At 42.9% G+C, this 19,080-nt stretch overlaps 1 protein-coding gene across 2 annotated transcripts in view; it reads right to left on the reverse strand.

The window, feature by feature from the left end:
- atp2a3 (ATPase sarcoplasmic/endoplasmic reticulum Ca2+ transporting 3) overlaps positions 1-19,080 on the reverse strand; it is a 64,995-nt gene that overhangs the window by 34,133 nt on the left and 11,782 nt on the right. For both annotated transcript variants that reach the window (XM_032532941.1, XM_032532940.1), the window contains exons 2-5: positions 13,899-13,916; positions 13,411-13,493; positions 8,207-8,311; positions 7,484-7,622 (exon numbers count right to left, since the gene is read on the reverse strand). In XM_032532941.1, the coding sequence (XP_032388832.1) occupies positions 7,484-7,622; positions 8,207-8,311; positions 13,411-13,493; positions 13,899-13,916 (345 nt within the window). The remainder of the gene's footprint in view (positions 1-7,483; positions 7,623-8,206; positions 8,312-13,410; positions 13,494-13,898; positions 13,917-19,080) is intronic.

The following is a 19,080-nucleotide window of genomic DNA, read 5'->3' on the forward strand; positions in this document are numbered from 1 at the left end:
CAGACGCCTCCCGATACGATATCATCACGATACTTATGCCACAATACGATATTATTGCCATTTTAAACATATTGCAATATTCTGCGATACATTGCAATTTATTACCTTTTTTCCAACTTCTCATTTTTTCCCAATTCCAAATGACGTCCCCAAAAGGAAACTTTGTCAACATCTATTTTATCTAAAAAGAAACATTTCTCTTTGTTCATATCCCTTCAGTTGTATTGCTGCAGAATGGGATTGTCAAGCAGACAAACTGACCAACACATATATAATAAAAGATCCATACTTGGAGCTTGTGTATTGATAGAGTATTACCACTGAAAATATTGCGATACTATGCGGTATCAATTCCCCCCCCCCCACCCTTAATCACCAATGTATGCTAACATGTCCACATGACAATGCTGGCATGCTGATGTTTAGCAGGTTCTATGTTTACCATGTTCATTATCTGGTGCTGTGTCTCACTCTCAATTCGCCTTCTTAAGTACTTACACTTGCTATTCTGAGTGCATAGGTGTGATCACACTCTATGACAAGTGCAGTGCACAAAAGTACACTTTTTAACCGTTGTGAGTACCCGGATGGCGTAGTCACAATGGTGTGTGGAGAGCTGGACACTTCTCACCCACACTGGTTGTCACCATGGCTACATATCAGAAGGAAAGGGGCCGCCAAACTCGTGAAAACTGCAGCAGAGGAAGCTGCAGTTGTCACATTGGCTCTGGGCAACACAACAAAACAGGTTTAAATAAAACAAGCGTTTTGTTTTCATTAAGTACAACTATAGGCAACGGTTTTCAAATGTGTCAAAAATATGTTTATTGGGTTCATTTAGTCTGTAATGATTTGGTCTCGGAACGATAACATTAATGCAAGCTTGGCATCGTCATGTCGGATAAGTGTGACACTCATGTTCAGTTTGAGACGACACCACCCTGAAAAAATGTACGCACTAAGTAAGTAAGTACATAGTGTACACTGTGTACTTTGTACCACATGGACGTTCACTAACAGAAGAAGGGCTGGGCGATATGGAGAAAATCAAAAGTGATCATTTTGACCAAATACCTCGGTATTGAGTTATGCTTTCACAAAATATTTGCACATTACATTTTTGATAAATAATGAATCATCAGAAACGTAGGTAAAGGCAAACAATAGAACAGCTAGAACAGTCTGGTAAGTTCAGAAAAGGACATCACTTGACTGTAATTATGATATAATATCAAAAATCTAAGAGGATATCTAGTCTCATATGACAATATAGAGATTATATCCATATATTGCCCAGCCATGAACTGAGGTATCCCAATTGAGACACAAGCTTGGTTTAGCCGGTTAGCACAATAACAGTTGCTAATTAGAAGGGCTATAGTCAATGACCCCTTTGTCGAGTCCAAGACCAGGACTGGTCGAGACCAAGTCAAGACCGAGTCCAAAGAGGTTGGAGTTCGAGTCAAGACCAAGTCCAGGACAAAAAGAAAAGTCTTATGCATGACAAAGTTCGACGTTGTCCCACAGGTTTCCGAAATTGTTGCTTTGCAGAATTTGCACTCTGGCCTGTGTTTCGTTTTAAGCACAGTGCTGAGAAATCCCTTTCGGACATCTTTGTTTGTTACAGAATGTGTGAATCATTAATAATGAATGGCAATAATGTTAGCAGGGCAGCAAAGATGATCTAGTGTGTGATTGGTTATCAGGTGGCCAGTGTTTCCCTTTCCCTCCAATAATATTAAAAACTTAATAAAGACACCAGGGGCCTCATGTATAAAAGATTGCGTAGCTTTCATACCAGAAGATGGCGTACGGCCAAAACATGAAAAGTACCTATGCACAGAAATGTTCACATGCATAAAACCGGGCGTACGCAAGGTCCTGCACAACATGAAGTTGCCACAACGTGAACGAGCCACAGACCCCGCCTTGCCTCCTCTTATATATTAATATGGAAATGCCTCTAAATGCCCCCCTGACGTCATTCTTTGTCCAATCACAACAGGTTACACAACAGGTTGTTGGAGGTGCTGATCGCTGAGGTGGAGGCGAGAAAAAAAAAGGTTCTGTTTGGAGGTTTGTCATCTCGGATAATCAATAAAAGAAAATGCTCAGAGTGGCAAATAGTGACTGGGCAGTGAATGCACCATGAACTATGGCAGAAACTAAAAAAAAAAAGTCTACTGTGGAAGTGAAAATCCAGCCAATAGTGGCAGCGCCTCAGCAGATATAGAACAACATGCATCTGAGAGTCAGTCCACATCACGCACCATAAGCAGTCTGACCTCACTGATGTAGCCTAACGCTGTTTATTTTAAGTGTTAGTAGACTGGGTGGAACTGAGTCCAGCACGAGGGAGACCCGACTCAGAGAGGGGGGGTTACTGAGGCTAGTGTCTTTACGGCAGAAGACAGTGGCCCAGACCCACTGCGCCACGCATGGATGAAATAATAAAATAATATATAGGAGTACAGTAACAGAGATATGTGCAGAATCAAGACAGTCCAGACGGCCCGGTGTCTGGTGGACCGGGTCCACCATGTTCACTTAATAGCCTACAAACGATCCCCGGGATCAATCAGGGTTTGTTCCTGGGGAGATGGATCCGTGTGTCCCGCCTCCTGACCACCATGGATGTCTGAGCCTCCGTGACTACACACTCACGGACGCTATTGCATTTTCCCGTGCCGATCTTTTTGTTGCACAGTGAGATATTTCATCCATGGGAAATACAGTGGATGACGGAACATGTTTCCTAAATGGACTTCTCATTCATTTCCCGTCCTCATGTTTAACAGAGGTTAAAAATAACACTCTAATTTATGGGATTCCATGCAATAGGTGTTGAGAAATTATAGTCTAAACCAAGGAGTGGACTTACCAACAGACTGGCATTGTAATCTTTAGAGCCACTATGCTACATGGCTTAAAAAGACCAGAAGACCATCCTACAGGAGCTATCAGTAGTGGAAAGAGGACAGGAGGTATGCTGTCACAACGATTGGCTTCAGGAAAGTTCCCCTGTGCTTGCAAATGAAGCTGCAGGTGAACGCTCAGTTACACCCTATAACTGTCCTAATCAAACAATAAATCCTTGAGTAATAAACATTGGGGGCTCAGTCCAAGCTCAAGCTCCCGCCGCAGGTAGAAAACGGCTCCATGCAACCTTGATGGAGTCACTATGCCCTTTGTTTTCCCTGCACCTCTTATCTGTTCCTCAGATTAACCACTTCCTTATATAATATTATGCTACAGATGCATTAAATCTACAAAATGCATTTCATCTTCTTAGTGAGTCCTGCATATTAAACTGGTATTTCATGGCCAAGTATCTAGTGCCCAAAACAAATTGGTAATGCATCCTCAAAAATAAACGGTTAATGGAAATATTTTCCTAATAGCCGACAGGGCCAGCTTGTGAGAAATGGATGGTTTGATTAATTGATAATGAGCAGAGGAGGGGGGAATTGCTCCAAACACACCAGATGTAATATTCTTCACTTTCCTTCCAGCATGACAAACAAGGAAAAGACCCGATCTTTACTTGTGTAATAAGTGTCTCGTTAATGCAAAGAAAACATCAGGGCTTCTCAGCGGTGAATCTAAAGCACCATGGCTTTTCAGCAGGAATACAGTTGGACATCTTGTTGAATCTCTGCTTTTCCCTCGCTCATGTACTTTATTATTTTTCATCTTTCTCCGTTTCTCTCCTCTTGACATTTGCTCAATGTTCTGAGATGGCGAGAAGAATCTTTTTACGGTCTTCAGCCCGACAGTCAGAGATGGAGAGAGACAGAGAGACGAAAAGATGAATAGCCTGTACTTCCAGTTTCATATTTCTGTACCTTTTCTCAGTTTGCACTCAGGGGGTGGGAGAGGTGCAGGGGGAGAGAAGTGTGTGTTGTGTTTGTGTGGGAGATGGTTGGGGGCTACAGGTCCGCTGTAGCAGGACAGGCCGAGGGCTTTTCAGACGCCTACCTACAGACTCCTGCTTTCCCATCACAACCTCCCACAGACACGCTCCATCTGCTTGAAGAGAAATCCATTCTAACACAGCCTGGTGACTTCAGATAAACAGTCTTTTGAATATCAGAAAGATGTCACATTTGTCTGACTATAATTTGTAGTGTATTGAGTATCAAGTATTGAATTGAATCCAGAATTTAATGAATAAACTGGAACGTAGCACATGCACATTAGATGAAAACAAGTGAGCAGGTCAGACTGGTTTGGCCAGTCGGAGTTCTTCTTTCATTTGATAAAACTGGACTCCAAACTAAATCTCTTGTATAATATACTGGCAACGAGCTCTTCATTCCTGTGCAGCCTAACCGTGACTTGTTAGTGGGAATGGCTCTGTGCATGTTTCCATCTCTTCAGGTCCAGTGTAAACCCTGTAGGAGTTCCTGACAACTTGACCGCTGCAGTCACTTCATTTAAAAAAAAAAACGGAAAGTTCCAGTGGAGGTGCAAATCAGAACCGTGTCGTAACGGTGGCTGGCATCGCCGGTACCTACAAGAAGGCAGGCAGGCAGCAGCGGTGGAAACTTGAGTAAATATATATTTATTTCTTCTCTCTCCTGAAAAGCACACAACAGTGTCCTTTTCCAATACCTCCACGCAGTGTACCCTCTGGCATGCAGTTCCCATTCAATAACCACAGGCTAATCTGTAGTACAGGAAAGCCTGGGAAATCAATGGAGGAAAGGAAAATATTCATTTGTTTTCTTTGTCAGCATATCCCTACATGTTTCAGTCAGTGTGCATGACGATGTGACACACATTTTCTCAGTGGGAAGAGTGTGTGATGCGGCTATTACCTCAGCTGTTTACCCCTGTTTAAAACTGCTTGGCAACAAGATTATGTCACATAGAATGAAGTGCTTAATATATGACTGTGAGTGTTGCATAAACCACTATCACACCTCTTTTTAAAGTGAACTTTGACAGTAAATGCATTCTGTACTTAAAACAAGCTGGACTAGCTTCGACGTCTTCAACAGAGAGTTTTACACTTCAGGTTCAGGCCATCTCTACTGGCTGCAAAAGCAGATGTCCTCACCTTCTACGCCATATATGGTGTCCAATAAAACCAACAACAGAGACACATTTAACTGTTAGAAATGCCTTTCCACCATCATCATCAACCTTATATAAATGTAATAATAGGGATGTAATGAAGAATCGGGGAAAAAAAACTATGTAAATGTGTAATGAATACCACCAGATTACATTATTAGTAGTAGTATTATTAGTTATTTAAAGGTCCTATGGAATGGAAATTTCACTTTATGAGTTTTTTTAACATTAATATGAGTTCCCCTTGCCTGCCTATGGCCCCCCAGTGGCTAGAAATGGTGATAGGTGTAAATGAATGCTCAGATGGGCCAATCTGGAATCTGTTCCTTATGATGTCGTAAGGGGAAAAGTTACCTCCCCTTTCTCTGCTTTACCTGCCCAGAGAATTTGCCCCCCCATGAGAGAGAGACATCATGGCTTTCAAATGAGCAAAGTGGCAGTTGGTCAAGGCCAAGGTTGGTCACATACTAAGGAAAGCTCATTGTGGGACTGGCTCTAGTGGCTGGAATTCTGGACCAAGGCTGAATTTTGGGAAAGAGACTTCAGATACAGTATTAGGGGACCACTATTGTCTATATAAAAGAGACTTCAATACAGTATTAGGCAACTATTGTCTATAAAAAGAGACTCAGATATAGTATTTACAGTATTAGGGACCACTAAGGTCATATAAAAGAGGCTTCAGATACAGTATTAGGGACCACTAAGGTCTATATAAAGATACTTCAATACAGTATTAGGGGACCACTAAGGTCTACATAAAAGAGACTTCAGATACAGTATTAGGGCCACTAGGTCTAATAAAGAGACTCAGATACAGTATTAGGGACCACTAAGGTCTATATAAAGAGACTTCAGAGACAGTATTAGGGACCACTAGTCTATATAAGAGACTTCAGATCAGTATTAGGGACCACTAAGTCTATAAAAAAGACTTCCGATGTGAATCGAAAATCGTGAGTTGAGTTACATTGTACATTACATACATTACTTATAATATAGACAATATGTCAGATTAATTAGGTACTATCATTGAAATCTAATTCCCACCCATTGAACGTGGTTCTTTTCAAGGCACCTTTAAAAGGATAACACAACACTGAACATAAACAGTAGTCAATGTTGAGTACCCCCCCCCCCCCCTTCCCACAATGGCACAGCCACCATGCATCCACTGGCAGCTGCAGCAATAACATCACAATATCCCTTATTCAAACAGCAGATGGTTCACCTGGAGTCAGATCTGTTTACAGGTGTTGGTAAAACCTCAACCCCCTGTAAACGTTGGCGTCACCGAGATGAGCCGAAACGGAGAGTTGTCATGGTGACAGTGTTGGTGTTGACAGTGACTGTAGTGGTGGTAGGTGGGAGATGACTAGTCATTTTGGGTGCTTGCTACCTGTGTGGGCTTGTCTGCGTCTGGCTGCGTGCGCACGCATGTGTGATGGAGGACACCGGCTGTAACAAGCCCAAATTCCAAGTCACACACACACACACACACACACACACACACACACACACACACACACCACACACCAAACACCCACACACACACACACCACACACACACAAACCACACACACACACACACACACACACACACACACACACACACACACACACACACACAAGCCCCTCAGTGGTAATTACTTGGATGGATGATTTCAGTTTTAAACCCAGTGCTAAAATCAAATAGCGCCAAGGCTTCACTGTAACCAACGCAGCATGTATAATCTGTCTCCTCGCCTCTCCGTGCTGTGGTTATGAATGAACGCTGTGATCGCTCACATCCTGAGCTCTCCCTCCTTTCCCACACATCACTCCGAGCAGTCTGAGACCAATCACTAGCCATGCAAGGCCGAGGATTACACTCTCAAAAAGCGGTCATGTCGATGGTGGTGATCTCCTTGGCACTGCATGTGTGTGTATGTGTATGTGTGTACATTAATTCTGGCATACACAGATGTTCTGCAACCGGAGTGACAACAAGACTATTTTTAGACAAGGCTGCCCACACATGGGCGAGTTTACAGCAGGGGAATGGTGTGTATGTGCATGTAACATCGGGGGAGTGTGAGTGAGGAGCTGACAAACATCCAGCAGTGTCCAGGTGGTGAGACTGAGAGCATGGAAAGCAAAGGGAAACGGGGGAACGCTGTGGAAAATTAAACTGGGCCTTCAAATACGAGGGGTGACCACACACTCACTCACACACACACACACACACTCACAAATCTAGTTTAAGATATTCAAAAAGTGTTTCCAGACTCATGGAAGGGTGGCGAAGGCTGTGTGAGTGTGTGCGTGTTGGTGGCAGCAGTGGGAGGCCGACGGAGGAAGATAAAGTGTAAATTAGTCTCAGTGAGTGACAGTAAGAGTTTGGCTGGGTGCAGCCGCAGCTTACCTGCCACCTCCACTATGTCTCCTGGGACGATGTCTCTGGCTTTGATCCTCTGGACAGCCTTACGGTTCATGCGGTACACCTTCCCCATCTCTGGCTCATACTCTTTCAGAGCCTCAATGGCGCTCTCAGCTTTGCGCTCCTGTGCAGAGAGATGTGGAAAAGAGAAAGTCACAGCAAGCAAACATTTTAAAGTCTAGCTCTCATATCGGAGTTATGGTATTGTAAAAAAAATGCAAGGCAAACACAGCAAAAGAGAAAGGGCAATTTTGGAAGATTAAGTCCTTTTAGATTTGTATCCAGAAGTGTATCCAGTTGCACTGTGCCCTAAAAGCCTAAACTGAGTTCTAAACTCAGATCGATGCAACGCCTCTTCTTTCCCAAAGTGTCAATGGACGCCCCGTCTAATGCTGCTTCCTCTGCAACACAAATGAACCCGCGTGGGGCGGGGGGCACTTGACATCAGCGCCCTGGTTTGATTTGACGCATGGACTCGACAGCTCCGGTGTCGACAGCCTCATCCCATAACAGATGTTACCACATGATGTTTGAATAGAGTGTAAGAGACGACAAAGTTGAATCCATGCATCCTGCAACAGCTGCTGTACACGGTAGAAATGTTTTGACTTTACCGTCTTGTTAGCCGTTGTCAGCCTTTGTAACCATGTGAACGCCCTGCAGAGAGAAACGTTACTCGTGTGTCACAGGATGAAGAGTGCATCTCACCTGCCAGACCCCGATAACAGCGTTGGCGATGAGGATGAGAAGAATAACAAAAGGCTCAACAAAGGCGGTGGTTGAGTCCTCTCCTTCCTCAAACAGAGCCAACACCTAGAGGCACATACAGTACACGGGAAAACATTAGCAGACATTTTATATTGTAACTCAAGTCCCACTCTGCCTCCATTATGTATATTTTCAGGGCTTGCACTGAAACATATTAGGGAGAAAAAATGGTTAAATGTTTTGGCAGGAAAACCAAACTGGAAATGTTTTTTGGACAGAGGAGATGCAGCTCTGTTCCACTGAGTCTGTAGCCGCTCTCTGACCAGACGGATTTTTGCATTTCTTAGAACATAATGTTCAAAGAAACCTTTTTTTGCTCGTGTCCCGACTGGACCAATTTGGGGATTATTAAGTTTCTCTGACCATACTTCGTGTAACTCTTTCAACTCCTACCTCAGGGCCGGGTCTTTTCTCTTTTCACCTAGGTCTACGTTGATTGGTCCAACTTATAAGTCCCGCCCCCACAGCGCGCCATCTGTTGAAGCCGTGCCATCTGTTTTAGCAAAACACCGACTACTGTAATAATTACTTGACTATGTGAATTACTACGAGAATGGACGGACTGCTGAACTCTGAAAAGTGGACTGATGTGGAGGGTCATATAACGCTGGAGTCTTCTTCTTCTTCTGTGTTTCTCTGTTAAGTCCTCCGGCCTGGTCTTTAAATGCTGCCGCTCCAACTCCATCATGAGGATCCCAGCAAGGCCCAACAGGAACAGTCCCATGGCCTCCTCCATGTTGGTTTGCTGTTGTATGTGGCGCTAAAGTCAAGTGACAACGCTATAAATGACCGTCGCTCCCTTACCCCCCCCTACCAGTTTCCATGGCCACTTGGCCAGTGGGAATGTAAATGGGAAAAACAGTTTTGGGAGAGAGTATTCAAAGTATTCCTATGACTACATTCCTCTTACTATTTGGTAGGAAAGAAGCTATTGTTGCCTTTAGCAGAGGTTCCTAAATGATGCACCCCACAGCCCGATCATCGACACCCCCCCATCATGTACCAAATGTGCTCATGTCAATTGATTTTAAACTAGATATTTAATGTCAATTTTCAATTTCAATTAAAGTGGCTTTGTTGGCTTGTGCAACATGATGTTGCTAAAGCATATTAATACGAACTACGCAAATTATACAAAATGGCAGGAAAAACAACAGGGCTATGGTCTTTTTAAGCATTCGTCATTGCAACAGCTTGTGTTCAGGTGTTTAAGCTGACTCAATATGTAGATTTTCTTTATGCGCACCCCTGGCACCTGCATAAGTACTGAATTCCCTGGTTATGAATCAGATCAGGTGACAAAGTGTGGTTGTAATCAGGAGAGAATCACTCATGGCCTGCTCCATTCACAGTCCTGGCACTCGGAAGAGAAATGCGGGGAAATGGCCAGAAGGTCTAGGCTCATCCCTCTGCATTTAATACAGTTGGAGGCTGCAAACATGTCAGACCAGAGGACTGCAAGAGCCAGAGGCTGCAGAGCACAGTCACAACACAAGAAAAGTGAACCTTTCTCACATCCAGCAGGAAACACACAACAGTTGCTGGGCATTAAAAAGAAATACCATTGAATGATGCGGTTCTAATTAGTCTCATACGCATTTCTCTAAACACTTCTCTCAATACTTTTTGCAAGTTCACGCACACTAATAAAAATGGCCAAACTGAATTAAAACAAATGAAAGGTATGATTTAAAAATATCCTTTCAGAATAAATTCTCCAATAAAAAGGTAGGTAGCAGAGCAGCAAGGCAACGCCTAAAATGAGAAGGGCAATAAAAATAAATTAAATCCTGCAGGAAACTAGATCATTGGGGAAATAAAAATCGGGTGGATGAACTGAGATTATTTTAAACACCGCCATTCTGATGAAGCCCAGTTTTGCAGGAGCTGATTTTGTTGCACAGTTTGAGATCCAGTACACCAAAGCTCTTGGACGGTAGGAAAAGCACACACAAACACACATTTACATAATGATTTTGTGAGCTCTACCGCGTGCTGTGTCTTTTCGGGGGAGTGTGTACCAGAACATAAAGGCCTGAGTGGTTGACGGACAAGACAGTAAACATCTGAAATAGTGAAACTGAAAGTTGCCGTAAACGGGAAACTAAAATGTTTATTAATTTTACCAGCATTGCTACATGATGGAGACAAGAATTTGGAAGGTTTCCCAGAAACTGAATGAATTTGGAGTCAAATATCCCTGCTTTAAAACAATTAGGTAAGAAATCTTTGATCTTACCATGTATCTGACATTTGACATTTGAAAAAATGCTGATCAGGAAAATGGAATCAGAGAATTTTTAATGACTCAAACTGATTATTGGATTATCCAAATAGCTGGCGATTGATTCAATAGTTGACAACTAATCGATTAATCCATTCATTTTTGCGGCTCTACTGTGTACTTCGTCGTCTAGAATCTTCTTATTTAAGTTGATATGAAATGTTGCCTACAGTCATGGACAAACATTAGAATTAATTTGGAGTCATTATTCCCACGGTGTGATGAAGGCAAGTACAAATCTCCTTTTGCAGCTCTGTTATCTTAAATATCTGGCTCTTTAGCTGCTGAATGCTCCACCATGTCCACTAGCTACTCTCTACCTTTACCTATCCATTGTTGTTAGGTGCTGGGCAGCTTTAAGAGATTTTTCTGATGAAAACAGCTGCTTTCTGCAATTAAAAAGAGCAGTGAGAGCAACCCCTTTCAGTTATTAGTAGTCATTTGATTCTTTGTTCACATAATAAGATAATAATATATACCACTGCTGCCTTAAAGTCATGCCTCAGAGCTGGGTGTCAAGTCAAACTATGATACATAGTAAGCGTATAATACATTTTTAAATTAATGTTAATGGGCTGGCCCCAACATCATCTCCACAGAGACGGCAAATATACTATGCAATCACTCTTACTGTATGTTACTATAGTTTCCCAATGTCTCTATAGCCAGATATAATGTGATGGCAGCTGCATACTAATGGATTTGCAGAAGGGTCAGACCTGGCAGATACTCTACTGAATATTAGCTGTTGTAATAGGGAACAAAGTACATCTTTTGGAGATCATCATAGCTCACTGCGACACAGAAATGACTTCACAGCTACTGTGTGTTATTTGTTATTTTGTCAATTGCAAGTAACGAGTCCACAACTAAAGCAGCCAAGAGAGAAGGAGAGATGAAGCGGGTCTACTTTTCCATGATCTGATGGTGTTTATCAAATGATGAAAGAGTATATTCCCCCCAGTGTATTGAGCAGCAGAGTGTACGTCGAGGCCGGCGAGAGCCCGGTCGATAGCTCATCATTCCCCATCATTTGGGATGGTAAATCTCCCCTCTGACTGAGCTGAGATTTGAGGGCAACAATGGCAGTCCTCTCAGCAGAAGACACTTCACACACAATCAGAGAGGGCTTTGAATACCTAACGGCTACTTTCACGCTGAATAGGAGTTCAAATGGAGAGAGAGGTAGGATTTCTTTTGGGTCTTAGAACTCGTTGAGGATCTGGTGGGAATTTAACTGCTCGCAACAATCTAAAACAAAATGAATTAAACTGATTTAACGTTGGGTTTTGAAAATTAAGCTTCATTACCATATTAAATCTCTCCTTACAGCTTTAAACATTTCACTGTTCGTACCAGACCTGCATAACTGCACGCTGAGACACATGCCGACAGATGGCCCATTACAGCTAAATGTTTTCCAGAGTTTTGGAATATTGCACAGTGCTCAACAAAGTAGAAAAACTAAATGTATTCATATCAAATTGGTTAGAAAAAAAACACTGTTTAAGGTCAAAGGAGGCTTGAAATCTAATTGTTACTTGACCTTTCAAGGACCTTTCCTATACTCTCTTGACCCTCAACACTAACTCAACTTCATGGAGTGACATAGAAAACCAAATAATGGTGTGGCTCTGCTCTATTAAACCCAGACCAGGGATATGGCTCAACAGCTGGTACCCTCAACAAAATATGAATACATCAATTATGAGAGGAGATTTTGAAATGGCTGGATAATTTGAGGCATAGTTCATGATATAGCTAACTGAATTGTATGTAAATTCCCAATTGCAGTAAATGTATTTTCACATATACAGGATATATATTTGATAGTGTAGCCTAACCTGACCTGTGCCGTCTGCTAATAAGCTTCAATTGTGTGTCATGCAAAGGAGGAAGGAGAATCTAATCAAATCATTTTGAATATATTCAAAATAACAGCCAAATGACTCCTAGGCTTAACTATAACTTTAGTTCACTCTGCATCAGCCACTCCGGATCATAATGGTTGCATGACAGTGAGCAAAAAAAAAAAGTTGAAAACTTAAAGAGGACAATATCAATATCAAGAGACAAGCATTGGAAATGTGTGGGACTCAGAAAACCTGCTATGGAGTGAAATATATTTGTGATTTTGAGTCAGAAGCTAATTTTAGTTGCTTAGCTGAAAGCACTCCAGGCAACGATGACATTGTAAAGCATTGGGGTCTCTGCGGCAATGGAACAGGGGCCCTGTTCCACTATAAACAACCTTTTTAAAGAAAGAAAGGCTTGATTTACACGAGGAAAAATGAGCCCACACTCCAAAGTCCTGGAGTTACAGCCCACGCCTGCTCTCCGAGCCTCTCGCTAACACGACAACAGTAAGAGAAGATATATCGTGTCATACACATTTTTAGAGCAACTTTCCTACTTTCGGAAATAGCAATAGCAATTCCATCACGTCCCGGGACGCCGGGGACGTGCTGTAATAGATGGAAAAAAAAGTTATTATGCAGTCAGGATTCCCCCACTCCATCCCTCTCCGACTTTCCCCACCCTCGGACTGCAGGCAGGGTCACAGTGTGAGGCGCTGCAGCAGAGAGCCTTTTGATAGATAGATGGTTTTGTTTCCAGTCTGTTTCCCTCACTGAGACCATATCAACACTGGGTGGAAAAGCCTGTCATACACCGGTTTCCACATGGAAATGGAACACAAACCATGTTCTAGCAGAGGAATAAAGCTGCCCAAAGCTAATGGAGCTAGTCTATTAGGTAGCCAATTTGGGTCTCAAATCCAATAGGGGGACACTAGAGAATCAAAATCAAGAACAAATAAGATAAAGATTACTGGCTTTTTAATTAGCTGGGTCGTACTTACAAAGGAGACACAGGCAGCTAGCAGCAGGATCCTGACCATGATTTCTTCAAACTGCTCAAACACCAGTTCCCACAGGGACTTGCCTGAAATATGCATAGACAAATACATATCGCACACTTTTTTTGCATCACACTCACACACACAATTAAAGGTTTGAGACTTTCACTGTAAGGACTCAAAGTGTACCCTTAAACTAAAGGATGGAAAATATCTGTGAGATGTATTGACATTAGATTCTTAGTACTGAAGAAGACAATCTCTGTATTTACAGAGAAGTCATGGTGTGTGTGTGTGTGTGTGTGTGTGTGTGTGTGTGTGTGTGTGTGTGTGTGTGTGTGTGTGTGTGTGTGTCCATTGGCGGAAAGCTGCTTTAGTGTACACTCCCAAAGTTAAGCAGTCAACAGAAAAGGAAAGATCCTGGCTCGAGACACTTTATCAGGTAGTAAAAGGGAGGAGGATGGCAGCGCACTGGAAAAATCAATATTTACCTTCTTCAGCTGGGAGCTCTGTGGATGTCAAACCAAGCCGGTTGTAAAGGAATCAAATTGTCCGGGCCCGAGAAAACGGAGGGAGGGGGTGGGAGTGGAGGAGAAAGACAAAGAGCAGTTAATACATTTGATTAACTCTGACTTTGAGATGCATGCACACGTCCAGATCGCCCTGCAGAGTCATTCTGCTTGGTTATGATGAGAAAATGCTTTTGGATTATAATCTGCTGTTCTGACTTGAAATACTTATCCAAGCCTAGGATATGCTATTGAAACAATTTCTTATGGATTCTCAACTTAGGATGGTTGAAATGTCATCTTCAGTAGCTGTAGTGTAGCATCAGGGCTACAGTATCAACTTAGCACACATTTTCAACTCAGATACTGTACTAAAAACAGCTTCATAAAGCCTTAAGGTGATTGGACTAAATAAAATTGACTTATAAGGCCTTTGATACCAGCATGATTGCTCATCTTCTGCTCTTGTAAAGGTTAACTGAAACTACTGATGGTCTGTCAGCCCATGAATGGTTTCAAATCACCTGTAAGATGGGACTTAATATAACTTGGTTGAAGACGATGGACGTGTCCTCTCGAAAAATAAAAGTCTAATTTTCTCATTGTTTGGTCAGTAAAGTATTAGCCTTCACTAACCAGAGTTTTTGTTACAGATTACATTGTATGTCTGTCCAGAACTTTAAATAAAAAGGTATTTAGTGTATTTTTTAGCGAAACGTGGATGCTTCAGACACATCTTCAACCCGGCACCACAGAAGTTCTATACAATTTCAATATTAGTGTCACTAATTCAGTATCTGACCCAATGCCCCCCCTTGTCTCCTGAGTTATGGCGCTGACTAATGACCAGAAATGTGTTTTCTGCAGAACATCAAGATGTCACAGTTAAATTGACCTTTGACCTTTTGGATATTAAATGTCATCGCTTGATCATTTTATACTATTAGAAATGAGTGTGAAATGTCATAATTAGCTTAGGAATTCTTGAGTTACGACTAAAAACGGGTTTTGGTGAGGTCACAGTTCCTTGAATCCAAGTTTGAAGAAATACCCTTAGGAGGTTCCTGAGGTACTGCATCCACAAGAATGGGACGGACTCATAGATACACGGACAGCCAAAAAACATTATCCACTGATGCAGAGGCATTCAGATTCAAAGATTAAACATTGAAAATAATCAATAGTTGGAGTCCTATCTGAAATAGCTTTCAGAATAAGCTAACAGCTAACCTTTCTTAGATTGTCCAGGCAACACTTTTCCTTAATCTGAAGTGTGGTGATGTCATTTATAATCATGCTGCAGCCTCAGTCTGCAATCAAATTTCTCAGTCACAGCCATTAGTGCTAATTAGTGCTAGTCCCCCCCTTTTTTGCATCAGTATGTGCATCAGTATGTGTGTAACCTCCCACAAAAACAAACCCAACAATCAAAAATGCTTGGCTCTTTTCTTTCCCATCATCCCTGTCATTTTTCATCTGTCATTTAAAAAAGAAAAGTTACATTTTTGGAGGCATTTTGGAGCCAAGCTGAGCATCTCGTCTGATTTGACACCCACCACACATATGAGTCACTGATGTAGAAAACACATCATTCATATCCTACAAAAAAACATTCCAATTGACAAGTACTGTTGATCAGTGTCACCACAACGACACAGGCGTGCTTAGTCGCTGTGTTTGTCAGATCCTCATTAAGTCCGACGCAAAGCTACAACCCAACAGGCCCCATGGAACAAACAACATTAATCACATCTGAAGAACTTAATGACTGATGATTACATACAGCACATCTGGTCGATGCATTTTAAAAAGATGGATTTTTGTGTATTTGTCCGCCATCGACGCCTTTGTTTTGTCATCATTTCTTTCTACAAAAGTGAGTTATTTCCTTTAAAACAGTGGGAACCTTGTGTTTCTGTGCATGTTTCGACCCGACCACGCAACACGAGTATCTTTTAAGGAGAGAAGGGGCTGGTTAGAGCAAGGGCCATGACTTGGGGGGCCTGTAGCCTCCTTCCCAAAAACACTACAACCTTACAGCCCCTCACATTACACATGCCATGAGAGAGAAAGGATTTCACATCATGACTTCTGGAATGATTCCACTGCTTCAAAATGAGCTTTTTCGGTGCTAAGAAGCCGGAGAAAGTAATCTGGGAACTTTGCCCAAGGAGATAAAAAAGTTGTTTGATAATTTCAGGTGGAATAACTTCCCTAATATGGCTTGTAATAAAACCAGGGACAGGGAAAATGGATAACTGCAGTACAAACACGCGATTGAAAAACAGAGAAGTTCATGAATAGGCATTAAAGCCCAGAACTTGGATTTAATAACGCTTCCAGTCAAACCTGCACAAACCTGCATGGTCTATTAGAGAACAACCTGCTTGGGAAGACTGATCCTTGTACAGAGGTTGTCTCTCAGCTCGGTGAATGGCCATCCTCTGCCTGTGTAATAATAGCCGATGAGTCATTCTAACAAGTTTTTAAAAATTGCTGTCTGGAGGCTTTTCAGAGTTCAGGTCGGACACGCTTGAACTCACGGGGGACTTTTAGCTGCACTCTCAGCAGCAGCAGGACTATGGAGAGGTGGGATTGCTGTTTTCCATGCTCCACCAGTCTGACATAAGCCTGTTTCCCCATTACTGTGCTATCCTGGTTGTATAATGTTTTTATGGCAGACAGGCTGGCTGCAGCCCGAGTGCTGGAGACAAAGATGGACTGATTGAAAGGTGAAAAGGTAAAGAGAGCAAGAGAGGGGGAGGGAAAGGGCTGGGTGTGTTGAACGGGGTTCCCCGGCCTCCCTCTGCCAAGGATTCCCTCACAGTCATCTGGGCTGTGTCAAACCGAGGCTTGCCCAGGCACATTCCTGAATACTGACTTCACCTCTCTCTCTCTCTCTCTCTCTCTCTCTCTGTCTCTCTCTCTCTCTGTCCCCACAGCGCCTCCACACCCCTCCTCCCTCTCGGCCCAGACAATGAATAAAAGAGCTTGTTTACTCGCTGCAGCGGCGAGCATAGGGGAGACACTTCCTGGAGACAGTTGCCAACAACAGCAGGAGCTGGTTTCTGTGTCCAGAGTCAGGAAGAAAAGCAGGAAACTGGCCATGTATCTATCTGCGCTGGAAACAATCTGCTGATTAAAAAACAGCTTTCACTACAAGCTCCACTAACTGTACGCTCCTCTTTCTAGTCTAAGTGCATTAACAAACGACAGGCCAGATAATTAGGAACCCAAGCAGACATCACATCTAAGCTGTGGGTCAGCAGTGTTAACAAGCCAGAGTTCAGGCCCTGTGTGTGTCAACACCAACATGAGAAAGTTTGCAGCAGTTACCATGGCGACTTGGCTCATGAAGGCTCATTGAAAAAAAGTGTTTCACAAAGTAATGTGCCAGTGTCTGTCAAACATTTACCAAGAATAACTGTTATGCAATCAACAGGGCCTTGATACAGCACACTCTGACTGCAGGACTGAAAAACCACACACACACTGTGATGGGAGCAGGCTCCTTTCTAGCCTCCGCAGGCTGCTAATACACAACATGAGTGGGAGCATGCAGGCAAGCAGACACACCTCCAGATAAACAGGTAGCAGCCAGCGGGTTGAGTTAAAGCAGGGAGTAGTAGGTAGAGTGGGTGCAGTAGTAAGACTCATGCTGCTTCAGTAAGTGAGCCTAGGGCTGGGCTCACTTATAAGGCCACGTATCGTCTTACATTTTGCATATTGTAATACTACACAAGTGTTGTCTTTTCCTGTTTTTTGCCTGTACCCACTAAAGGGAGTTTTACAGTAGCCGCAGTCGAGCTGGCGTGAGCAAATGTGACGTCATGAGAGCGCCGTAACGGTTCATAATCCTGCGTGGTGGTCAGTACTCAGTCTCCTCCTGAACAGAGGTGGCGCTAATGAGCAAAGGCTACCGAATTTGCTATTTCTACAGACTAGAAGAAGAAGAAAAAGATAAACAACGGCCGAACTGGCAGCATTATTTCCGGTAATGCTTCGATTTGATTGGATGACCTACGTCGTCGGATCCCTGCAGTCACTCAGAGTCCTGGCATCCGCTTACCCCGGAGCTCGTTCAGACTTCCTGTTTCCGCGTTGTCACACGCCGCTGACAGAAAAAAAGAGTGGTGCGCGCCCTCTGGACGCACACGCTTGGACGCGCCGACTGTAAAACGGCCATAAGACGTAGTGTATCCACATTACTGAGGATTGTCATTGAGTAAATATTTTGTGAAAGCACACATTGTCAATCCAACAATATCGCCGCAACAATATCAAGAAAATTACATGACATTTGTTTGTTTTTTCACATCGCCCAGTTCTAAATGAGGCCCAGCTCCAGGATCCCGCTCTATCCACTAACCCTGAGAGTGTAAAGCGGGCCTATAAATGTCATGATGGGAACCCCTAATGAATAAGTCTGCTATAGCTTCCTTCATCCGCTCGTTCTCCTAATGTATTCTCCCACCGGAAAAGCTCAGAATGCATTAACCATATGATATGTGAATTATAAATGTACCCCATTCTCCTCCCTAACCGTATTATCCCTGCTACACAGGAGGCATCACAGGTAACTGCAGAAGAGACGTCTGCAGTCTGACAGAGTCAATGTTTCCTCCATTAACAATAATGTCAATGGAGGGCTTCCCTTTCCTTCCCCTGAGGAAGCGATACGCAGCCATGTCAAGTGGGTGAATGTCAGCAGCTATCTCGTGGAGGCTCGCCGACCTGTGAACAGCCACCCTGGGGACCAGACCGGGAGCAGAGGAGGAAGTGCCACTAAGTCACGAATCACTCCTCTGCAGCATCATGACACGCAACTTCTCAGCAGACTGTACAGGAAAGCTCTCATAATGGATTAAAGCCGCTGCAGACACAAGGATCAAACCAAACAACACTAAGAGTTCAAAGCTTTGCCGCTGCCACCTTGGGACGAACATCTGACAATAAAGAAACGCCAAACTAAGCAACATGGAACAACATTTTAAAGCTGGAAAAAGTGTTTTACAATATTTTACTGGTACAAATGTGTTGAATTCAATGTCTTTAAGTCTATTTAACCCTTGTATGGTATTCAGGTCAAATTGACCCCCTTCAAATTTTTACAAGAAGAAAAATTCTACAAGTTACATTTTTTCTACCTGAAAATCAAGGGCCT

Source organism: Etheostoma spectabile, chromosome 13 (genome assembly GCF_008692095.1).
Source record: "Etheostoma spectabile isolate EspeVRDwgs_2016 chromosome 13, UIUC_Espe_1.0, whole genome shotgun sequence".
Taxonomy (NCBI): Eukaryota; Metazoa; Chordata; class Actinopteri; order Perciformes; family Percidae; genus Etheostoma; species Etheostoma spectabile.